The sequence below is a fragment of the Lynx canadensis genome, chromosome B4 (genome assembly GCF_007474595.2).
Source record: "Lynx canadensis isolate LIC74 chromosome B4, mLynCan4.pri.v2, whole genome shotgun sequence".
NCBI classification, from domain to species: domain Eukaryota; kingdom Metazoa; phylum Chordata; class Mammalia; order Carnivora; family Felidae; genus Lynx; species Lynx canadensis.
In genome coordinates, this window is record NC_044309.1 from 109,791,531 (window position 1) to 109,817,950 (window position 26,420).

Genomic DNA, 26,420 nt, shown 5'->3' on the forward strand with positions numbered 1-26,420 from the left:
AGACTCACAGAACTGAACTAATGGATGGAAGGCAGCCCGTATACCAGACTTCCAACAGGGAGGTGCACAGGCAGGACGGATCCAAAGAGACGATAAAGGCTTTGAAAACAAAACTGGTATTAGAACCACAGCCCATAGAAAGCAGGTGGGAACTCGGGGCCTGAACCTATCCAAGACTGCCTGCCTGTGAAAACAAAAATACTACATTTTCCATATTCAGAAGTTCAAGAATACAATCCAAATTATGTGGCATACAAAGAACCTATCTTAATTCCCACGGGAAAAGAGAACAGAACCCAAGCCTAAATAAAATAATACACATTCATTACATCAGTTTTTATGGGTCAGCCAGTATTTCTTCATTGTAATAGGTCCCACATTTTCACATAACAGCTTACCTCATATATGATATGTCATTTTCTAAGTCAAGATTTCTCTTTTTCAATTCTTCCAACTCTTTTTCTGACTCCAAAGCTCGCACTCCCATAACCTGATCAACAGTAATGCCAGTTGTTTTTAGTTTCCTCTGCAAAGTAAGTTTCTCTTTGTCAGCCCTGTGGGATTCAATATAGCATCATGAAAATATAAAATTCACTGTTTTACTTGTTCAATTCATTAAACTGAAGCTTACTACTAATTAAACAACATCATAAAAAAAAACCCAAAAGCTAGATCTTGCTGTATTTGCTATGAGCTAACATTTCAAAATTGTAGGAAACTTCATTTACAAATTGTTAAAATAATTTTAAACACATTTTAAAGAAAATAAAGTGAATCACAGATAATAAATCATAATTAAAACTATGAAATTTCTCAAATATAACATCAAATATGTACTATCAAATACAATAAAACTATGTAACTTCCAGATCAATTAAAGACTTCACAAATAATTAACTAGGGTTAAATTTAAACTCACTTGGCAAAAAGATCCTTCAAAGTATTCAACTGCTTTGTTAGAATATACACTTCCCCCTCTTTCTCTTTTAACTTGTTTCTAATTCCTTCTATTTTGGTTTGCCATTTTTTACCTTCTTCCCACCTAATTAATTCTTCTTTGGTACTCTGTAAACAATAACGAGGGAGAAAATTACCAATATTTTAATTTCAAGATTTATTAATTACAATTTACTGGAACAATGGTAAACCAATACTTCCTAGGGAATATGTGAATACATTCATTTTGCTATATAATGTCTAGAATCTTTAGAGATGCCAAGCTACTAACAAAAATGCCCTTCAGTTTAAAGGTTCTGTATTCTATTATTGACGGGTAAAATTCTAGGGAACAGTTTGGACTAATGTCAACAGACTTAAAAGTCTTTAAGTAAAGATTCTAATAAAGATGATCATGACCAACGTAAGCTTCTAACAAAAATATGTACGTACAAATGACCAACCCATTTTTGACCAAAATAGCAATCTCCTAGCATCACAGCCTCTTCAAATCTTATCCAACAGATGGCTATATACTGCTAATCATCTGCCATACCACTCTCGGCATTAAGTGTAGAAGCACTCTCTGATCAGAGAAAAATCAGAGAAAAAGCATTATAGTCTAATTTATGTTGGTTGGGTAGATCAGGGAAGGGGAGCAAAATACAGAAAAAAAGCAAGAAAAAAAATATTTTGTAGTATGTTAGCTGCTGGTAAGTGCTGAGCACGGAAGAGAAATAGTTAATGGCATTAGTAATGCCACTGAATACATTTCCATCAGTCTGCACTTGTAGCTCTGAATTCACCTTAATGCTATAAGTCTATTTCATTATGTTTTCTAGTGTAGTATGCCAGAGCATCTTCATGTTGAAACATGACAGATGTACAAACATATTATTTTTGTGAATTATTTTGTTTCTCCTTTATATTCAATTAGGGCATTTATAATAATATTTAAAAAATTCTTTTGTGTGTTTATTCATTTTTGAAAGACAGAGAGAGACAGAGCACAAGCAGGGGTGGGGCAGAGAGAGAGGGGTACACAGACTCTGAAGCAGCTCCAAGCTCCGAGCTGTCAGCACAGAGCCCGACACCGGGCTCGAACTCACGAACCGTGAGATTATGACCTGAGCCGAAGTCAGACGCTTACCCGACTGAGCCACCCAGGAGCCCCTATAATGATATTTTTGAAATTACACATGTAGGTAATTTGTATTAACCATAAATTTCATGTGGATATTATAAAACACTGTTTATTACAAAAGGCAATGTCAGGGCTGAGTTAAGAGTTAAAAGCCATAGTTTAAAGTCAAATGCCATCTAAGATACGTTGCCCTATCAAAACTATCTTCTTTGATACTGGCCAATTTTTTACCTTATTTATTAATTCAGTTAGCAACTATCCTTTAAAAAAACATAAAAACTTTGGTAAATGTTTAATAATTATAACTTTTTTTCTGAAATATATACAAGAAATTTGTGTACTTCCAGGAATGTAAATATTAGCTTGGGCATAATGGTATATAAATAAATAATTCTGCAGCATGGAATTGGGCATTTACCCTCTGATACCAGCCTCTGAAGTAAGACTGAGGGAAACAAGGCTGGAATTATTTAAAAATGAACCACAAGAAAAAAATAACAAAGGCAAACATCACCATAGATCTGTTCTTGACTGGGGGAGAAGAGAAGATGCAGGGAGAAGTTCTTTTTTCATGGTTTGTGTACCAAGAGCCACGTAGGATGGATTTCAGAATAATGTGACTGCATTTAAAATTTTTCATTCATTTAACAAATACTGAGCATCTAATACATGCTAGGGACTAGGGACTGTTGTAGGTGGTGGTTATACAACAATAAACAGGTAGAATTCCTGCCATTAAAGCTTATAGTCCAAAAGATAAACACATAGATAAACTGGTAAATCTCTAGTATGTCAGATAATAATAAATGCTATGGAGAAAAGTGTAACAGCATAAAAAACACAGGAATGTAAGGCATGGGGGTGCGTTGACAGAGAAAAATGTACAGAAATTTCAGCATGAAATCATTGAGTATTAAAACATCCATAAATTAGAAACGCCCAATACTGTGGAATTTGAAATAATACTCTTGCTAGATTCCTGGATAGAAAATTTAATATTAGTGTTGCTCTATGTGTTGTCCTCTTTTTCTAACTAGTAATATCATACAGTGGTATGGACTTGATGGCTTACAAAAGACTTGCACATATTGTCTCATTTGACTGCCAAAATAATCTTGGGAAATTGGCAATGCAAATAGTATCATTTCTATTTTAAGGAGAAATAAACTGAAACAGAGATTAGGAGTCTAGGCAAAGTCACAAGGCTTTCTGACAGGAATCAGGTTAGGAACTGGTATCTGAGGATTAGACCTTCGTCCAAGTGGGGAGGCAGCAAAGAAAGCAAACTGTAAGAATAAGGACATTTTTATCTTGCAATTTTTACCAGAAAAGCTTCAGACAGCAAGTATTGTGGTTCAATGTATATAAATGAAAATATTTTAATAAAATTATACTAACACTGGTGAATTTTCATAGCACAAAAATTTTGGGAATATACTCTATTAAGACATTTTAATCCCATTACTATTTTCTATTCAGTGGCATTAAAATTCCTTAATTTTCTTTTTATGTCCATGTTATTGAAATTATTTTACAGATATTGAATATTTTCTGCACAAATTTTACAATAAAAATTTTTCCTAACCTTAGCTTCTCTGTTGTGATTTTTTGCAGGGGCAAACATTACTACTAACACCAATATTTCTCAGGTCTCTATTGATATTTTCAGTGCTACTAAGTCTTCATTTTATTATTTGTAACAAATTTAATTATATGCACTTTAGCCAATTGAAGGGATTTGGAGGATTGATAATTTCTATCAGTAATATTTATTATAAAATAGTTGACTAGTTAACCTGTTAGAAAATTTTAAGCAACTTTTCTCACATTACAGAATCAATTTATGAGTGGTTTCGTTATTGATTACTACCAATACTGAATTCCACATCACTTTGTTTACCCTGAACTAACAGTCCATTCTACTGGATGATAAAAAGGACACATTTGGGTCAAGGTAGTAGACTAAAAACGCCGAACTTTCTTTCCCAAAGGTCAAAAGCACCTACCTGCATAAACAACTATATTGGGGAAAAGCTGGATATGTAAGGTGTGAGGGGATTTTAGAGGTACTTTGTCAGGAAGAGGACATAATGATGTTGTAGTCACTTCTGAGCAGGAATTACATTATAGGGGCACCAGCGTGGCTCAGTTGGTTAGTGTCTGAATCTTGATTTTGGTTCAGGTCATGATCTAGGGTCACTAAATTTCTAAAAGACAGAAACTCATCTTAGACTTCTCTATATTATTTATATTACGTGTTAGGTCCTCAAATTAATACAGTATTTTTTTGAGAGAGAGAGAGAGAGAGAGAGAGAGAGCGCACGCACAAGCCGGGGGGAGGGGCAGGCAGAGGGAGGGAGAGACAGAATCTGAAGCAGGCTCCATGCGCATGGAGCCGAATTAGGGCTCAATCCCACGACCCTGGGATCATGACCTGAGCCAAAATCAAGAGTTAGACTCTCAACCAAATGAGCAGCCCAGGAGCCTCTAGCGTATATTACCTATTCATCAATTATATAATTTAAGTTAGGCTATCATTACGTTAAACATATTAATCAGTATGTTTCTTCACATACCTTTTCTTTCATAGGCTTTATTTCTGCCTCATCCACCTTTCTTTCCAGTTGGCTTTCTAGCTTTTTAATTTTCTTTTGGAGTTCTTCAATTAAACTTTGTTTATTATCTAACAGAGATTTTCCCTAAAATATAAGATGTATTTTTACATTTTAGAAGTAAAAAAGTATCAAACAAAATACACAATAAATAGTCCAATTATAGAAACTTTTGAGGCTATCACTAACCACATTTTCTAAATGCACTACTGACGCACTATGGATGCTTCTGCATTTTAAAGATAGGCTACTCTAAAACAACAAATACAACAGAGGTCACTGAAGGAATTAGCCACATTAATCAAAGTGATCTGAAAGTTCTTTCAGCAAATAGGTGAAATTAAAAAGTGAGAATAAACTACTACCTACATATTTTAAATAAAAGACATTATCACAATTAAACATAAAATTACCTGTAATCCACTGGTCAGTCTTTTAATTTGCCTTTTCAGTTCATCATTCTCTTGATCAATTCCATCTTTCTCTCTAAGCATTTATTATAAGCTTTTTGTTTTTTTTGCAGTTCATTGGTTAAGTCATTCAAATTATCAGTTAATGAGTTTTCTCTGTTTTTACTTGTTTTAAGAGCTTCTTTCAATTTTAAAAGATTTTCACTTAAGTCTTCAATTTGTGACTAAAACAAAGAGGCTTAATTCATGAATCTTCATCAAGTACCAACAATAAAATATAATACATCTATTACTTATTAAAAAGAAAGTGGATCTAAATTTTATTGAAACAAATTATTTTTAATAATACTTATTAAAAAAGGTTTAGTTAATGCTTATAAAATTAAAACTTACTAAAAGTAAAGTTTCAATCTGAATTTTTAAGGTCGCAGGGAAAAAAGCCCCACTAACTACATATATTTTTCTGTCTTCGTTTCAAATGAACCAAGTCTCTTTTGAGAAAAACAAAATATGAAGAAACAGTCTAAGGCAATTCAGCTTCAGCAAACACCCAGAAACAAAATTTTATCAAATAAGCAAAGGTTTTATTACAGTGGAACTGATTTAAAGGAACAAGGACATATGAATGTACATGGCATTTAAAATGCCAGTATAAAACAAAACTCTAACTTGTAGTACTAACCCACTTTGTAAAGACAGGACATGAAAGGGTAACTTGCAGTGCTTGACAGTATGTTGAAGCCACCCACTATACAGGAGTTCCCAGCTGTCCCATACAGTAACAGCGATAAAAATACTGGTACTTAGTAGGTTTTGTTGGATAAACTACTACAGGTCAAAATTATTACCAATAATACTAACAAGAAATTTAGCACTATTATAATACAGCTAGAAGAAACATACACTGTCCAGGAGAAGTCAGAAAAGGCTTCAAGAAAAAGGACTTTAAGACTGTTAAAGATTCAGAGAAGATGACATTTCAGGCAAAGAGGTATTGAGGAAGAAATCACAAAGAGGTATTCCTGTTTATATATTTATTTACTTAATGGGTTTTACTGTCAACTATACTGATAATCTTGATAGGTACAATGAGAGATTCAAAAAAGCTACAGAAGGACGCCTGGCTGGCTCAGTCAGAAGAGCATGTGACTCTTGATGGTGATCTTGGTCCTGAGGTTTTTTTAAAAAATTTTTACTGTTTACTTATTTTTGAGAGAGAGAGCGAATGCAAGCAGGGGAGGGCAGAGAGGGAGGGAGACACAGAATCTGAAGTAGGCTCCAGGCTCTGAGATGTTGCACCAAGCCTGACCTGGGGCCTGAACTCATGAACTGTGAGATCGTGACCTGAGCCGAAGTCAGACACTTAACTGACTGAGCCACCCAGGTGCCCCTCAGGGTTGTGAGTTTGAGCCCCATGATAGGTAGAGAGATTACTAAAGAAATAAACTTAAAAACAAAACAAAACAAAAACACCTAAGTAAAATCTAGTCCCTACACAATTTAATGGTGGTGAAGAGCACACACAAGTAAGTCGAGAGTAAATCAAAATTACAAACAAAACACAATTTTTATATTTTTCACGTTATGCAGAATATACTCTATGAAACTTTATGTAAAGAAATTTAAAAACCATTATGAAATACATGTGTTTTGTAAAAATAATCTTAAATCACCAAATCTAATGCTCTATCGTGTTTGAAAACAATAAAATACATAGCCAAAAAAATACATATTTAACTTCAAAAAAGCCTTCAGAGTTACACAGCTCTATGGATTAAATGTCAAGGACTATATAATCTCCATAAACTATTTCAGGGAGAAAAAAAGGAAAGCTAATTAACTCATATTATGAACTAGTAAAAATTAGAAAAATTTGATGAAGCAAAAGAAATAAAACAAGGAAATCTACATACATATCTCATCAACACAGAAACAAGAATTCTAAGTAAAATCTTCGTCAATTCTATTAGGAAGAAGTAGCTAATAATGGTCTATTTTTGCTAATTTCCAAGATGACCATCAGTGTGAGAACAATGAAGATTCTCATTACTCAAAAATGTGTGTTTATCTATCAGTAATTCATTAGAATAAATTCTCTATTCATTATCAAAATTGCTATATATCAAAGTGGATCCTCTTCTAATAGTAATTATAAGGAATTTTGTTATATTAATGAATGTGTTGACATTCACCTTTAGCTCTTTAGTATGTCGATCAACCATTTGTTGAACATTGAGGTTTGCCTCTTTCTGAGAAGTTGCAGAAATAATACGTTCTTCAGCTGCTGCTGTCATTTCTGTCCGGAGTTCCAAAAGCGCTCGACTAAGTGCCTGAATATTATAACATATACACTTTTTTAGAATTAATATTTTATATGAACAACGCATAATACAAAAAAATTAACATGCATCACTTTTAACTATTTTCCTAAAATGCCATGTCTTTACGCAAACATAATTCACAAAGAGTCCAACTTTTTCTTTTTTTTTTTTAATTTTTATTTATTTTTTTTTTTAATTTTTTTTTTTCAACGTTTATTTATTTTTGGGACAGAGAGAGACAGAGCATGAACGGGGGAGGGGCAGAGAGAGAGGGAGACACAGAATCGGAAACAGGCTCCAGGCTCCGAGCCATCAGCCCAGAGCCCGACGCGGGGCTCGAACTCACGGACCGCGAGATCGTGACCTGGCTGAAGTCGGATGCTTAACCGACTGCGCCACCCAGGCGCCCCAAGAGTCCAACTTTTTCAAATGAAATTTCTATAATAATTGCACTCAATTCTTTTCAAACTGCATGTGAGTTCAAAATCTTGACACTAATTTTGAGAACCAATATTAAATCAAGCCATTTGTGCTATAAAAGCCGTATGTTTTGTTTTCAATATCCAAGTTTGGTTGTTTATTTATTTATTTTTTAGTGTTTGTTTATTTTTGAGAGCGAGAGACAGAGCAGGAGTTGGGGAAAGGCAGAAAGAGAGGGAGACACAGAATTCTGAAGCAAGCTCCAGGCTCTGAGCTATTAGCACAAAGCCCAACATGGGGCCTGAACCCACGAACCATGAGATCATGACCTGAGCTGAAGTTGGATGTTTAACTGACTGAGCCACCCAGGTGCCCCCTTCAATATCCAAGTTTAGATATTTATCTGAATTACTTAGTACAAGTGAAATTAACGGAATTTATATAGACAAGTAAAATGATAGGATTAGAAGAGACTTGAAATTTGCCAATAAATTTCACAAGCTAGCACAGAAATACAGTGGCACCTTCTAAAACAATTGAGTATCTCAAACTTGAGATAAATTTTAAAAATACCTCAGACAATCCGCTGACCAACTGCTTCTCAAAAATCTATTTCTGTGACTTCCTTCTTTAAACTTTCCTCCTCACTGTCATTATCTCCCTCATACTCCCCAAAATTGTTCAATCATTCAAAATATTATTCAAAATAGCCTCAGTAGCATAAAATCCCAGTTAGAAAAGGAGAGAAAATAATGGGATTAAGATTTCCCCTTATTTCCTACAGATAACCCACAAATCAAACTGATGACAACATAAAAAGAAACTGGGCTATATCTGTACTTTAAAACCCCACCAAAAGGTGAATATCCTACTTAACAGCATAAGACAAAGCTCATATTTTTTAGTACAACAGATTTATATATATAATCTTTTACAAGTCTTCTCTAAAAGCAATCTATTACCACATATATTTCCTAAATATTGACAATACTCTGTTGTTACTTACTTTTTGTTGTTTCTCTTTCAAGGCTAACTGGCTCTTTAGCCGTTCTACTAGATTTCTCATTGTAGTTGTTGGAGCTCTTGAATTTGCTTCTTTTTGAGCCTGAAGTTCAGATTTTAAACTCTGTGACTCCTTTTGTGACTGGGCCAGAAGACACCTTAAATCCTCTACTTCTGCTTTCACTTTTTTCACTTCATATGCATGGTTTTCTTGGAGCCTAATATAAGCAAACATACGTATTTAATGGAGAGGTTGCTGCAATTAACACTTTGATTGATAGGAATTTTGTAAAGAGCAAATATTGGGTCCTAAGTATCCCTACAACCTAAGTCTTAATTCAAATCAAAACAAGAACAATTCTTTGTTCCACTTAACCCTTAAACTTAACATAAAATAGACTTTTCCTTGTAGTTATTTACTATTTTTGGCAACAACTGCATCAAGTAATTTTGTACCTCTAGACAATATAAGGAACAAAATAGCACTTTAAATACTATGTCTCCTGCAAGATGTAACAAAAACTGAAGTTACTACAAATAATCATCAAATTATGAAAATATGAGGTCTTACTAAAGTAAACACACAGGTCTATAATTTCTTAAGACACATTAAAATACACATATCCATGTGCACACAGAATAAAAGTATAGTTTTAGTCTAAAATGACAATGGTAAGGTACAAAACAACCACTCAAGGATTTCATGTGGCAAAAATTTATATATATACAAGGTATTTCAAAAGATGATTATTTTCTACACTCAGGAATTAGATTCAAAAGCACAAGCAATTTTATACTCCAAAACATGACAGAAACTTACCAAAAATAACATCTCATGTAGAAAATTTAATACAATGGGGGAAATGAGATTGAAAAGATACCAAATACTATTGCTGGTTCTCTTTTTCTTTCAGAGAGTAATTTCTTAAAAGTGGTAGCTTCTTAATAAAGCAAAAGTAGTGTTAATATTGTCAGAGACATCTTGGATAAGTAGGTTAAGAATATAAAATTGTAAGACTTTCAGAGCTGGAATGGAATTATAAAGTCAAGTAGTTCAACTTTCTCATTTTTTCAGATGAGAAATTGAGGTCCACAGAGACAGCTGTTAGGTAGAGGCTAGACAAGAGCAGTGGAAGGAACACCCTGAGGCAGAGTCCCAAGTCCTTGAAAGGGAATGACAGAGGCCTGAAGTGGAGGCAAGGACCACAATTAAAAGAAAAAAAAAAAAAAAAAGCACACATTATAAGCCAGAGTTCAACATGTGGGCTTTGTGGCTTCAAGACCCTGGGCCTGATAGATCAAGAGCCACAGGTGCAGAGAACATGCACTCTCCTCTTCCACCTCTGCCCCAGGGTAACCCTTAGACTCACTATCATGCATAGATACCCCTACCTGCCTCTACTCCTCCTCGACCCACCTGCCACATGAAGGTTCTGGTGCAAACGTTACAGGGTCAGACTCCCCCTCCCAAACTGTGGGAGGAGTTTCCCAAATGATGGGGCTTCTCCCAGCCCAGAGAAACCCAATACTATCTAATTCCAAAACAACCTAGGGGCTTATTCCACCTCAGGGAACCTACCCACTCTCCTTTCCCACCTTGGAGTGTACTTTTGCTTTAATAAACTGCTTTATGCTTGCTACTTTCCTTCTGGATGTTTTTATTCTGAGCACTGATCCCCATGTAAATCTTCTCACGCGCAATCCAAGGACCTAGGCTGCCATTCGCACAATGCAGACACTCTCTCATTCCTAACATTCTACAATGATTACAAAATACACTATAAACTTATTTTAGATCTAAAATCTATATTCTGATAAACTGGTTGAACAACGTTTAAAATCTCTAATAGAGCAAGTGAATGCTGTCACTATGATTAATTAAAAAAAATAATTTTTCATTCAACAAATATTGAACCTCTGTTATGTGCTAGAAACTGTTACAGGTGTGTAAACAAAAGTTTCATATTTATATGTTACTTTACAATTTTCAAATTACTTTCACACACAGTATCATTTGGCCTTCATATAGAAGGAGACAAGGTCATTTCTATTTTACAGATGATTAAATGGATGCTTTAATTAAAGAAGTTAAAAATGAGAGTATAGAACAAGAATCATGAGTTGGCTCTTGGGCCAGATTAACTAGATTCAAATCGTGGCTTTTCTGTCTCCTCCTAAGGCATGTTACTGAGCATTCCTGTGGCCTTGTTCCCTATATGAAAAATGGAGAGAATAATCTATGTCATAATAGTCCTGAGGATAAAATGAGATAATGAGATAATACACATAAAGGTTTTAGACCATGCATGACACAGCAAATGCTTACATTTATCCTCATTCTATCATTATTACCATTTGCCTGTTTTTATAATACATTCCTAAAACTTACCGCAATTTGGTATTTTCAAATTCTTTGATTTTTAATTCAGTGATTTCTTTTTGTCTCTCTAAATCTTGAGATACTTCTTTTAGTTTGGCTAAAAGTGAGGAGAGAGAATCATCTTGTTCTGCTACTGTCTGTTCCATCTCAGCCAGACGAATAAAATGCTTGTTGGTAGGAACTGGAGTAGGGGACTGTTTTATTAAATCCTAGGAAATATGAATAAATTAGCCATGAGCATGTACAACCCAATGCCATACCTATTCCATAATTTTAATTTGGTTCCTCAAATGATCAAAATATGATTTCTAATTTAAATTTAATGATTTACTAGCCTATGAAGACAAGAAATACAGATCTTATTCTTTGTGGTCCCAATATTGAGCAAAGCATCCACATGTAGTGGACGATCAATAAATGTTGATTGAATTCATTAGCTAAGGCTTAAGAAAGCTAAGATATGTTCAGCTCAGGTCGTAACTTCACACGTGTGAGTTTGAGCCCTGCATCAGACACACACTGACAGTGCAGAGCCTGCCTGGGATTTGCTGTCTCTCCCACTTCACCCCTCCCCTACTCATACTTGTTCTCTCTCTCTCTCTCAAAATAAGTAAACTTAAAAAAAAAAAAAAAAGAATAGTAAGATTTCCATGTTAGGAGATGAAAGTTAGGTCAGTTCACATATATAGAAGACAAAGATCAAAGGAGGCAAGTATTAATTGAATTCAGAACATGAAAAGCAGTTAGATATTGGTAAACTTATGGTGAACAGAACTTGAAAAGAAAGACTGAAGTCAGATCATGCAAGGCTTTGAGTACATGGCTAATAAATATAAACATGATTTTGTAGGCAGTGGTGAGCTACTAAAGATGTGGATGTAGGGGGAAAAATGATCAGAGCTGTGATTATTCCAACACAGGTAGGATGGCTTCTACTAAAAAAAAAAAAAAAAAAAAAAATCATGAGAGCTAAATTTTCAATTATATGGTCTCAAAAATCAACAAAGAAGGGGCACCTGGGTGGCGCAGTCGGTTAGGCGTCCGACTTCAGCCAGGTCACGATCTCGCGGTCCGTGAGTTCGGGCCCCGCATCGGGCTCTGGGCTGATGGCTCAGAGCCTGGAGCCTGTTTCCGATTCTGTGTCTCCCTCTCTCTCTGCCCCTCCCCCGTTCATGCTCTGTCTCTCTCTGTCCCAAAAATAAATAAACGTTGAAAAAATCAACAAAGAATAGAACAGGGGTGCCTGGGTGGCTCAGTCTGTTAAGCATCCGACTCTTGATTTCAGCTCCAGTCATGATCTCATGGTTTGTGGGATCAACCCTACATCAGGCTCTGTGCTGACAGTGTGAAGCCTACTTGGGATTCTCTCTCTCCCTCTCTGCCCCTCCGCCTCCAGCAAAATAAGTAAAAATTTAAAAAAAGGAAAAAAAAAAAAAAAAGGATAGAACAAAGTTCCCAGAATCTTACCCAAGCTGTTTGTTTGAATTTATTGAGTGAACTATCAGCCTGTAGTTCTAATTTACGATGAAGAATATGAAGGTCTTCTTCATGTTTCTTAACAATTTCTCTTTGCTCCTGTTTATAGCAAATCAAAATTGTGTCATAAACTATTAAATAAATACACATTCTAAAGATCTTAAATATCTTATTACCTTTAATCTTCCAAAATCCCTATGAGATAGGGAAGGAAGATTACCTGTATGGCGTACATATAAATATATTTACACCAGTATTTATTCCCCTGGTACATATTCATATTGGCAAATCCAGCCTTAAATCATAATTTATTCTTAATATTAGAATAATATGTATCCATCATCTTTTAACTTGTTTCTAGAAAATTTTTTAAATGTTATAGATTTTCCTATCAACATTCTAGCAAATCAGATTTCCACTGACTGCTAACTAGTGTGATAGATTTCATTCTAACTTATTGCCTCAATCTTTACCTATAAACTCCATTGATATTTTTCAAAATCGTAACGGTTTCACCATGACAGCTAGTCCTGGTTCAGTCAGTCATAAGAGAAAAATACACATTTACAAACTGCCAGGCTTACTGACAGAGCTTTAATCCAATCATGTGAAAGTAAAAATTCCTAAATAGAATCAGTTGAAAACAAGAAACAAACTACCACTTCAGGGAAGAATAGTATTTGGCATTTGACTAAAAAACATAATAAAGAAAAGAGCAAAGCATAATGTAATAACATACCTCTCTTGCTTTTTCCAGAAGATGTTGGTACTTCTTTAACACTTCTTCCTTTTGGTTTAACCTTGCCTGCATATTTGCAATGGTCTGCTGAGCAATTTTCAGTGTGTGATGTGATTTTGGTTCTACCTCTTTTCTGCCTAGTTCGGCTATAAGCTTTTCACGTTCTGCAGTGGCAGGCAATCGAAGCCTTAGTTCAGTGATGACTTTGTCCCTTGACAGAATATTTTGCTCTGCTAACCATAAAGCAGATTCTTTTTCTTTTAGCTTCTGCAATGACCAAATCATAATAAAATTATTAAAGTATATATTTTCACTTTAGAATGCTTCATCTGAATTTTGGTCAGATTAATTATAAGCAAAAAAAAAGGAGTTTCACTTTATTTTTCACATCATACTTATATTAGTGATATACTGATATTAATAAGGTTATATTTCTTATATTTCCATGTGGCAGCACACTTGTCTGCATGCACATTTATTTATAAGATTATAATGTGTTATAAACTTCACTGTTTATTTAGCTCTTGTAATTTTAGAACTAGAAATGTGTGTGGCGGTAGTAGATTTAGAAAGGAAATGTAATAAATCATTTCTTTTAGTTTGGCCCAATAACTATCAGAGCCCCAGAAAAGTAAGCCATAAAAGTCAGCTGAGTATAAAAAAATTGGAACTTTAGTGGCCTAGGTCAATGAATCACCATTATAAAATCTGTAGCTTATTAAAATAAAATAGGAAAAATGTTTACTCTTCTGTAGGATTAAGGCAGATATTTTAAATCAAATAACTCAGTGGCAATTCGCATAAGTGACAAATCCTACAATTACTGAAAAAAACTAAGTTTCAATTGATTAAAAATGTACTATTTACAATTTTTTTTTACTATTTACAAAATTTTTAAATGTATTTACCATTACTATGTTTAGATGCAAACCAAAATGAAAATCATCTTCAGTTTATATTTTCTGTATGATGTAATAAAGAGATTTGATCACATATTAATCAAATTTAAGACCCAGATTAAAGAAATAATTTCTAGCTCTCTTGCAAACCTTTTAACCACCCATAAAAGGAATGAACTGAAACTGATTCAGAGCATACAGCATGCACTTCAAAATAAAACATAAAAATAAACAAGTATGAAAACAATTCTTGATCATATAGAGAAAAGGTAATATATTGCTCATAAAACGACAAGATGCTTTTTGTTTCCTTTCATGTTTACTACTACTCATCAGTGAGTGAAAAGTAGTGATGAAATGATTCACATTAACCCTATCTGGTGTTCCTTATAATAATACTCTTTATTAAGAACATTATACTAGAGTAGAAAAGAAGATTAGAATTAGCAACAGATTCATGATTCTATGCTTCAGCCCTGTTAAAAAATATTTAGAAAATTCTAGAAACATACCCAATAATACACTAATAAAAATGCAAATTCTTCTTATTACCTCTTCTAGTGATTTACAAGTTGCCCGTGTTTCTAGGATTATTCGAACATTTTCCTTAATTTTTCTTAGAGCAATCTCAAGTTGATTTGGAAGGGGCAAACTAGGGTCTGGCAATGATCCTGTCGCCTCTTCAAACTATTAAGAAATAGCATTTTTGAGAAAAAGCAGTTACATCACTAAGAATAATACTGTTACAACTATAGGACAAAACATGGTTAAACCTCACTTATATTTGAAATAAAAGAAGGCAATATCAATAAAATTTGATTGGACTTTAAAACCACTTCTGTGGGTTAACACTATAGGCCATGCTATAGAGTAGCAAACAGAGTTAATCATTCATACCTTTTGTGCTGCTTTTAGTATTTCATTTTGCTGATGGTCAAAAATGTCTAGTTGACGTTCTAGCTCAACTTCTCTTTGATCCCAGGCCATCTGCCTTTCTTCATGAAACTATCAAACACACAGACATTCACCAAGCATATGACAAAAAAGTTTACATACATGTTCTTATTTAATCCTTACAACAACCCTTTGGGGTCACTGTATTCTCATTTTATGGAAAAAGGATGCAAACTCAGAGAGATTAAGTAACTTGCCTTAGATCACAGAGATAGAAAATGTGACGTCAGGATTTTAATCTCTCCATGCATGCATCCATCCATCACATTTAATGACATGAACTATGTGCTAAGCGCTATTCTAGGCAATAAATACGCATGTAATATGTTACAGGATGATGAGTGCTGGAGAAAAATGAATTTAGATAATCCCTAGTTAGGGAATCTTGATGGTAGAATTTACTGTTGTATACTGGGTGGCTAATGAAGGCCTCACTGATGAGGTAAGACATTGGAGCTAAGACCCAGAAGCAATGAAAGCATAAACAATACAAGCATCTGGGCTAAGAACACTTTAAGTGGAGGGAACAACAAATTTTGAGGCAAGGAAGCATGAGCTTAGGGAATTTTGTCTGCCTCTAAAGTATATGTGCTTTATTCTACACCAAGTTGCCTTCTCCTACTCCATCAATGAGAGCCAGTAGAGACTCGTAACTGTGAAGAGTCACATAACTAATGTCAAAATAAAAATTAATTATCAAATAAATTTATATATTATTTCTTTTAAGTTTAAAACTACTATTACAACATAAGTAAATAAACACAAATTTTTGAATGCCTTAGAAAACAAGAAACAGGGGCACCTGGCTGGCTAAGTGGGTTAAGTGTCCAACTCTTGATTTCCATTCAGGTCATGACCTCATGTGAGATCAAACTCTGCGCCAGGCTCTGTGCTGACAGCCCCCTGGAGTCTGCTTGGGATTCTCTCTCTCCCTCTCTCTGCCCCTCCCCCGCTCATGCTTGCGCACTTGCTCTCTCAAAATAAATAAATAAATAAGTATTAACAAAAATAAGACAACGAATATGTTATAACAATAATAATGAGAGCTACAATCAATTAAGAGTATAATGCACGGGTGCCTGGGTGGTTCTGTCGATTAAGCATCTGACCCTTGGTTTCGGCTCAGGTCATGATCTCAAGGTTCACAAAATGGAGCCCCATATCAGGCTCTGGGTTAATAGCCCGGAGTCTGCTTGGGATTCTCTCTCTCTCTCCCCTTCCCCAGCTCGCACATATGCATACCGCACACATTCTCTCTCATAATAAATAAACTTAAAAAAAAAAGAGAGAATAATGGAATCACTCATACAATATTCTTATGTTTAGTATCTTAGCAACAAGACCACAAAATAAATATAAAATGAAACCTTGTTTTGCTGCACAATTTCTTCCTCCAGACTGCTGATTGTATGCTCATATTCAGAAATTATATTATTCAAATATTTTATTTCTTCTTTATCCTTGACTAATTCTCTATTTAGTTTAAGCTCTTGAAGACGTAGTTCTTCTATTTTCATATGCCAACTGATTACCTAAACATTTATAAATTACATGTACAAATGTAAACACTGTCCATATAATTATTTCTCCATTGATCCTAATAATTTTCATTGAAATTAATACATATTCTTTGAGATAAAAATTATTCTTGGTTCAGCCACACAGCAAAGTTTATTTAGAATTTTCATAGACTTTTATAAAAATATGTGCCATCTTAACATAAAACATTCTTCAAATTATGTGGGAATGGATAATACTAACACTTTCATTTATTATTTTCATATATGTAATTGAAACATTGGTTTTACTTTCACAAATGGAAATCCTAAATACTTCTAACCTACAGATTAAAATTAAGTAGCAAGGTAATTACTTTTCATTTAATGCATACCAAATGAAGGTAAAAACAAAATTATATTAAAAAGTAAATGTGGGCCTACTACCTGTAAATAATTTTAAACAGATAATAATTATGAAGGGTAGAATTCAACTGATAACCACTACAATGTTTATGAATAACTAAAATTAGTATTTAGCTAATATATATAAACTTTTCTAGAATGATTAAAGTTCTTTGATAGTATACAATCTAAGCATTTCTACCAAAATCACAGTTTAGAAGAGTCTCATTTTATTTTTACAATTAGACATTCAAATAGCCAAGCCTTAACTTACAAAACCTAAATGAATAACGTAATTGGAATTTTTGTCTTATACAAAACATTTTTCAGATAGCTATTTATTAAAAACTTAAAATTACTTTGTAACTCTTTTGGAAATACTGAACCAAAAACCAATGTTTTACCTTTTGGGCTCCCCTGGCATCCTTTAAAGTGCTTATTAACTCTTCCAGCCCCTTTAACTTTAATTCCATTTCCATTGCTTTGTTCTCCATATTTCTATGCTCTTGTTGAGAAGTTTTCATTTCTTGCATTATCTTAAGTTTGTCGTTTTGTAATTGAATCATCGTTTTAGAGAATTTTTCTTGCTGTGCTAAGGGTAAAGCTCCACTAAACTGTCGTCGGAGAGACTGAATTGTTTGGCGCAGATGTTTTGCTCTGTTTCTCCCCTCCAGACGGGCATAATAGAGAGCCTGTTCCTTTTCATCAAGTTTCTGCTCTAAGCGCAAATTACAGGCCTCCATTTTCTGCAGTTTAGATGTAACTGATTCCAACTTGCCAAGCGCAGTAGCCTCACTGATTTGAAGAGAGACGACGTGTTGATGCAACTTGGCAATTAGTGCCTTTTCATCAGACTGTGCCTGATATAAAGAGTATATATTTATAAGTTTCAAGCTTTTCTAATGACACTTTTCATGGATTTAAAACCACGACCTACTACATAAAATTTAAAAAAGTACGCTATATGAGATCCTATAAAAATCTAGCCTGGCTTTAATACAGATTACCAAAAACTTGTCAAAGAAAAAACCCTAGAATCAAACATACTTAAAATCTAAATCTAGTATCCAACTAAATAACAGTTGGCATATTACTGTTTTGTTGTTTTTTTTTTTTTTAAACTTCCATATGTAAATAACAATGCTGGGACAACACTAATGTTGACAATTTTTTTAATCTTAAAAAATTTATAATGGGAGAATATGTAAAAAGCTACATATTAATACAAGAGAAAATACAGTTCTGAAAGACTTTCTCCTCAAACCTTAACTTTAATTAGCGACCAGCACAATGTACCTGTAGGTATGTAAATGTTTTTCTGTATCATGAAAGATATTTCAAATTAAAGAGTTTTCTAATCAGGTTACAATGAACAAGTACAGGAGCTTCCATTTGATACAGCCTCTGATTAAAACCATAAAATTATCCAATATCTAATGTGAATTTAGGAAAAAGAAAAAAATCCACTTACAAGAGCCAATACTGTACTTACCTGATAGTCTAACAGTTGCATTCTGACAGATTCTACTTCTTTTTCCCTGGACTGTTGTTGTGCATTCAAAATTTCAACTTGTCTTTTGGCAATATCAGAAATCTCTCTCAGTCTAGGAAATGAAAAAATACTTCAGGAACAATTAGGTCCATTTTCTAAGTAAATACTAGTATTTCAGATTTCTAGATTCTTGGAAAAGCCACTAATTTCCAGCATCTCTTCTTGGTGTGACATACTAAAGCAAAATTTCCTAAACCATTTAATGAAATAATTCCATGAGAGTTCTGTCAAAAAAACTTCATTCCCAACATCCCTCCCCGTTGAAAATTCGTAATACATAGTATGAAATGTTGAAAAGTTCCAAAGTAAAAAATTATCTATCTATACAGCATTTTCCAAATGTATATGGCCATAAGACTAGTCTCCCACACTTTTTTCATAAGATACTTATTACCCTAGTTTCAAAGAGCTAGAATAAGGTTTAAGGTAGGTTTATTTGACATAATTGTACAGTTAAGGATACAGAAATTTAAGATTCCTAGGTTCCCTAGGTGGATTAATATATGCTTTAAATTTACAAACTATCAGAAATGAAAAAAAGAAAGATTATATGCTTACTACAATTACAAAAAATGGGAGAAGCTTGATGGTAAATTATTAAATTTTCTCCAAGACTACTATTATACGATCACACAGGTAAAGCAAAAATTCATTTTACTTTGGGCTAGAATAATTTTAGTGCACTGTGACATATAAATAAGGTTCCCTTATATTGATTATAAGTGCTCATTACCAGTTACATAAGTTTTAAAAATTAAAATATAATAAAATGCATAATTATAAATTAGATTATCTCAAAAGGTGAGGTCTATGAGGTAAGAGGAAGAATACAAAATGGAGTCCTTCATAGTGAAATGGGCTGAAAATGATGGACATTCTCAAAGGACTATCAATACTCCAAAAAAATGGGTAGTACTTTACAATACGCTAATCATAAAACCCTTTTTACAAATTATTTTGTGGTTGACAGATCAACTTATGTTATGGCTCCTATTACGTTTCTACTGAAGTAACACAAAATCACCCATGAGATTGAGTACATAGCATCTATCTCACACACAATATTTACTCCTTAGATATATTTTGTGTTCCAAGTGAAAAAATTATTTCCACATATAAAATAAAAATCACAATGTTACTTTAAGGTTATTAAGTGTAATTATACGAGTTAATATATGTTTAATACCTAGCACAGTATATAGTACTCAAAAAATGTAAACTGAATCAGAATCTGAATTTTTCATTTTACAGCAATCTTATGAAACAAGTAGAAGAGATACTAGTGCTCCCTTAAAAAGGAGAAAAAAACAAGTTTATTTCATTATTTTTTTTAAGTTTATTTATTTTCAGAGAGTGAGAGAGAAATGGGGGGAAGGGGTGAGGGGCAGAGAGAGAGAATCCCAAGCAGGTTCCATGAGGTCAGCACCAAGCTGGATGCGGGGCTCGAACTCACGAACCATGAGATCATGACCTGAGCCGAAACCAAGAGCCAGATGCTTACTGGAATGAGCCACCCAGGCACCCCTTTATTTTTTTTTTTATTAAAAATTATCTTATTGCTAAAAAATGCTAACCATCATCTATCTGAGCTTTCAGCTATCCATGATCTTTTTGCTGGTGGAGGGTCTTCCCTAATGACGCTGACTGATCAGGGTAGTGGTTGCTTAAATTTGGGGTGGCTATAGCAATTTCTTAATATATTTATTTTATTTACATTTATGTTATGTTGTTTTATTTCAGTATAGTTAAAATACAGTGTTATACTAGTTTCAGGTGTACAATATAGTGATTCAACAATTCCATACATCACCCAGGGCTCTTCCTGACAAATTCGTTCCTTAATCCCCATCACCTAATTAACCCATCCCCCTACCCACCTCTCCTCTGATAACCATCAGTTTGTTCCCTATCGTTAAGAGTCTGTTTCTTGGTTTGTGTCTCTTCCTCTCTCTTTTTTTTCCCTTTGCTTTGTTTCTTAAATTTCACATATGAGTGAAGTCATATGGTATTTGTCTTTTTCTGACTGATTTATTTCACTTAGCATTGTATTCTCTAGCTCCATCCATGTCGTTGTAAACGGCAAAATTTCATTCTTTTTTATGGCAGAATAATATTCCTTTATATATATACATATACCTACATATACACACCACTTCTTTATCCATTCATCTATCATGGACACTTGGGCTGCTTCCATAATTCGGCTATTGTAAATAATGCTGCTACAAACATGGAGGTGCATGTATCCTTTGAATTAGTGTTTTTGTTTTGGGGGGTAAATACCTAGTAGTATTTAGGGTAGTTCTATTTTTAACTTTTTGAGGAACAACCATACTTTTTTCCAGTGGTTGCACCATTTGCATTCCCAACAACAGTGCAAGAGGGTTCTTTTTTCTCTACATCCTTGCCAATACTTGTTTTTTATGGTTTGATTTTAGTATTCTGACAGGTGTGAGGTGTTTTTTCATTGCAGTTTTGATTTGCATTTCCCTTGATGCTGAGAGGATCTTTTCATGTGTCCATTGGCCATCTAGATATCTTCTTTAGAGAAATGTCTGTTCATTTCTTCTACCCATTTTTAATCAGATTATTTGGTTTTTTTGGGTTGAGTTGTATAATTTCTTTATATATTCTGGATACTATCTTTTTATCAGATATAAGAAACTTAAGTTTAAATAAGTTGAATGACCACCCCACTTCCCTCCAAAAAAATATTAGTATGTGGAAGAACTCGACCGCATAGGGTCTTGATTCCAAATTCAGTGCTTTCTGCAATACTATTCCTGGACTCTGAAAAATATGAATCTTGAAAAGTTATTTCCTCTTCAGTATTATTATTCATGCCTGTTAAAAACTAATCTTGTTAGTATTTAACCTTATTCTTACAAAAAAACAAAAATAAAAATAACCAGTATCAATTCCACTAAGAATATTACTCCGAACCACTGTAATTAGGTTTCTTAAAAATCAACTAGAGTAGATGCACCTAATGACTAAAAAGTTTGCATGCACTTACTTTGACACTTCAACTTTTAGTTCCATTTCGTTCTTCTCTAATTCTAGAATCCGTTGCCTATCAGCATCACTTACTGTCTTGCTCACACTATCAGCTAGTTCATCTCTTAACATCTGTTCCACCTTCTGTGCTTCCAAATTGATTTTGGTAAGCTAAGAAAAGCAACAAAAATGTTCAGATATATTAGTTTTTGGTGAGATTTTCTTCTCAACTTAGATATTACCACAGTTCTCTTTACTTAGCATTAGTCTGGATAATGAATTGAGTGTGAAATATTAAGAATAGATTGAAGAGGGTAAAGAGAGTCAGGAACAGATTATAAGAACTCAGGTTATATGCCAACCCACCAAAAGTCATTTATATTAGACAACTCATAGTCTAATATTTGAATCTGATTTTTTAACATTTGTTTGAAACGTAGTTATTATACTTGACTTCCATTATATCATCTATAAATAAACATAAATGAGTTAATAAAATCTTAACATATACTTAGTGACTCAGTTAAAATAAACAAAATGACAAATATGTTTTGAAAAGTATACTAATTCTCAAGGTAAACATTATAAACGTGCCACTTCATCATTAATCGTTGAATGTTTGCAAACTGTTTTAATTGCCAACCAATTTACTATTTCTGAGCATATCAAAAAAGTCTAAAACTTACTATTAAAATGTAAAGTCCCAAGAGCAGAGATTACTGCCTATTTTATTTCCTGTGATAAAACTAGCCCCCATACAGTGTCTGGCATGTAACAGGCACTCAATAAATATTTGTTAAATGAATGGATGGTAGTGGAAGGCAATTATCATTACTAAGCAAATAATATCTTTTTACATTAAATCTAATAATGTAATGCTGATGAAAAATAAGAACTCATTCACAGAAATACCTGTCTTCTTTTTAAACATTTCAGATTTAAAATACATCTTTTATGAAACACAACACTATATTAACATTACTTCAGAAATACAAACAAATCTCTTACAATACAAAATGTCTAACATGACTAATCCTTTATACCAATTACATGATAAAAATTATATCAAACCTCAGCAAATTTGGTTTCCAATTCAAAATTACGTTCTTCCATTTCCTTTAATGAAGTCCTTGCGTGTTCATACATTTTTTGAGAATGTTCAGCCCTCTGCCTTTCATTTAATTCTTTCATCTCCAGCATAGTAATTTTTTTTGAAATAGAAACAATTTCACTGTTGGTTATTGATTTCTTTGCCTTATCCATGTTTGATTCATTTCCTATATGCAACAATACTAAGTCAATCACAAGCTGTTATCAAAATTAGATGCCAAATATTTTAGAAACTTTTTTTTTTAATTTTTTTTTTTTTTATTTAAAAAAAATTTTTTTTTCAACGTTTATTTATTTTTGGGACAGAGAGAGACAGAGCATGAACGGGGGAGGGGCAGAGAGAGAGGGAGACACAGAATCGGAAACAGGCTCCAGGCTCCGAGCCATCAGCCCAGAGCCTGACGCAGGGCTCGAACTCACGGACCGCGAGATCGTGACCTGGCTGAAGTCGGACGCTTAACCGACTGAGCCACCCAGGCGCCCCGTTAATTTTTTAATGTTTATTTATTTTTGACAGAGAGGGAGAGAGAGAAACGGAGTGCAAGCAGGGGAGGGGCAGAGAGAGAGGGAGACACAAAATACAAAGCAGGCTCCGGGTTCTGAGCTGTCAGCACAGAGACTAATGCAGGGCTCAAACTCACAAACTATGAGATTATAACCTGAGCTGAAGTCAGACGCTTAACTGACTGAGCTACCCAGGCACCCCTGGACACTGTATACAAGGATGCAATAATATGGTTCCACAGAAAACACACGAGCCTTATGAATTATGATAGACCTAGATTCCAGTCTTAGCTCTGTTACTTACTGTTTGGAAACTGCCTATCCCATTTAATCTCTCGGGGACTTATATTCTTCATCAGTCAAATGATAATAAAAGTTAGTCCTTATAGAAATTTAGGAATTTCTACAGGGAATCCAGTACTTATTTAAGAGAGACAGAGTAAAATGAACAGAGAACTTACTACAATTGTATGTAATACTCTTTTTTTTATATTTTAGTTTAAATGATACCTTCTTTCAGGTATCAGTTACATGGAAATCAATTCACCTTTAATTTCTTAAAGAATTAAAAATCACATTTCTAAAAATAGCTTATTTTAGATAATATTACGCCCAATGTTAGGCTGCACTAAACTACTACACGTCCCAGTTACCAATTTAATAAAACAGCTCTATTTTGTAACAGACACCTTGAATAACATTAGAACTCTAAGATCTAGAAAACAAACATACAAAAACACTTTATCCAAAGGAGCAAATTTATTTGAAAATTATAAAGCACAATGCTAGTAAGATAAAATTATTTAAACATCATAAACTAAGATAACCATTTAAAAATGAATATGGAAAACCATTTGAAAAATGAATAAGGAAAATCCTAGCAGGACCCACAAAGATTTTAATATCTGTCATAATATCTGTTAGATATACATGAAGATGTTCATTGAGAACCATAAACAACAGCAAAAATAAGAAGGCCTCGTGATTTAATCACTCAAACAGTAAGATATTACATGGATATTTGTATGTGTAAGAATGATGAATAAAGCAAATATATTAACATCTACTAAATGAATACAGTATATAATGTTCATTATAATTTAAAGTATATGTATGTTTACTATTAGAGTCATTTACATTTTATTTATTTTATTAAGTTTTTATTTAAATTCCAGTTAGTTAACATACAGTGTAATATTAGTTTTGGGTGTACAGTATAGTGATTCTACACTTTTATACAACACCCAGTGCTCATGTAAACATGTATAAGGGAATACAAAAAAATAATAATAGTAAAACTATAGGCAATATAAACTCTTTTCAAAATTATTTTGATGTTTTATGGTGACCTTTAATTTAAATGTATTAAATGGTACATTCCTAATATAACTTTACACATATTACATGCAGTGGAAAACTTCTAAATACTACCACTAAAATATAGGTATTTAAGATTATTACCAGTCTTTATGGTTAAATGGTTCAAAATAGTTAATGCTCTGTCATAATTTTTTAACATATATGATTCAACTAGGAACTAATCTCATCTACTAACTAAAAACCAAATTTTGGTAGAAATTAGCATAAGATACTATTCATCAACTGTCTGCTAAATTAAACTGTTAGGCAGAGTTCATTTTTATCAAAATACTTCCTTTTCATCTGATATAGAAAAGAACTATAAATGAGTAACGTATTCACTATTAGATCTTCATCATTTTACATTATCAGAGTCATCATACTTACCTAATTTAGTTTCTTGTTCCCAGGCTTGTTCAACAGTGTAAAGTTTTTCCTTGGTAATCTCCAGTTCTTTATTTATAGACTCCACTTGTTCTTTCAGGGATGCATTTTCACACTCAATAAAACAGAAACATCACTGAGAAACTACATTATAATTCAGACTAATATGATATGTGATATTGACTTAACCTTATATAATATCTCCTAAAACTCACAATCCAGTTTTTTTTAAACAAAATTAGGAGCTCCCCTACATGTAATATATACACACATACATATACAAACACACGTATATACACACACACATATATAAAGAAAGTATGTTAAAATAATCAAAATCTTATATATCCAATATGTGACTTCCGAATATTAGCTTCTGCTATGTTCACTTTGGCCAAGCTGGAATGCTTAGAGTTTCTCACACAGTTACTGAGCATCACTAGCACACCATCATGTCAGGTGCTGTACTTCATGTCCACGGTGAAAAGAAACAGACAAAATACTGGCCTTCACAGGCCTCACCATTTAGCATCTGTGGGTATCTGTGTGTAGCAGGAGTTGGGGAGGGTATGGAAGGCAGAAGACAGTGAACAGGTAAGCAAACCAAAAACTCTAAGAATGTAAAGATCTAGAAAGAAACAGAGTATGGATCCAGAGCAAAATAAAAGGAACCATATCAAGATAGAAAGGTTAAAGAAGGTATTAACTACTGAGGAAGTGGCATTTAAGTCAAAAGCTAAGGTATGAAAAGGAGCCAGTCTTTTTTTTTTGTTTTGTTTTGTTTTAAGTTTATGTATTTATTTTGAGAGACAGAGCAAAAGCATGAGAGGGGCAGAGAGAGGAGAGAGAGAATCTCAAGCAGGCTCCACACTGTCGGTGCAGAGTCCCATGTGGGGCTCAAACCCATGTACCGTGAGATCATGACCTGAGCCAAAATCAAGAGCTGGACACTTACCCACCTGAGCCACCCAAGGGCTCAAGGAGCCAGTGTTGACAAGAAGCCAGCCAGAGAGAAGAGCTATGTGTTGATAAACCCTGATGCTCTGATGGAGGACTGAGTTTGGGGCATTAGAGGACTTAAGCACAGACAGCAAAAATAACAGCGACGACTGGTATAAGATAAAGTTGGAGTGATAATAGGGGGTCATACCAGGCAAGGCATGGTATGTCACGATAAGGAACTAGAATTTAACTTAATATATAATAGGAAATCATTTAAACATCTTAAGGAGGAAGTTTTTTTTTTTTTAATTTTAATGTTTATTTATTTTTGAGAAAGAGACTGAGCATGAGCAAGGGAGGGGCAGAGAGAGGGAGAGA

At 33.8% G+C, this 26,420-nt stretch overlaps 1 protein-coding gene across 1 annotated transcript in view; it reads right to left on the bottom strand.

The window, feature by feature from the left end:
- The window catches only part of CEP290 (centrosomal protein 290), a 92,995-nt gene that overhangs the window by 22,680 nt on the left and 43,895 nt on the right, over positions 1-26,420 (bottom strand). Inside the window, 18 exon segments of the mRNA XM_030323337.1 lie at positions 399-554; positions 920-1,065; positions 4,657-4,779; positions 5,106-5,185; positions 5,188-5,326; positions 7,295-7,432; positions 8,850-9,063; positions 11,235-11,434; positions 12,693-12,800; positions 13,441-13,707; positions 14,892-15,026; positions 15,237-15,344; positions 16,661-16,825; positions 17,599-18,054; positions 18,687-18,798; positions 21,763-21,914; positions 22,815-23,020; positions 25,104-25,215. Coding sequence (XP_030179197.1) covers positions 399-554; positions 920-1,065; positions 4,657-4,779; positions 5,106-5,185; positions 5,188-5,326; positions 7,295-7,432; positions 8,850-9,063; positions 11,235-11,434; positions 12,693-12,800; positions 13,441-13,707; positions 14,892-15,026; positions 15,237-15,344; positions 16,661-16,825; positions 17,599-18,054; positions 18,687-18,798; positions 21,763-21,914; positions 22,815-23,020; positions 25,104-25,215 — 3,017 coding nt within the window.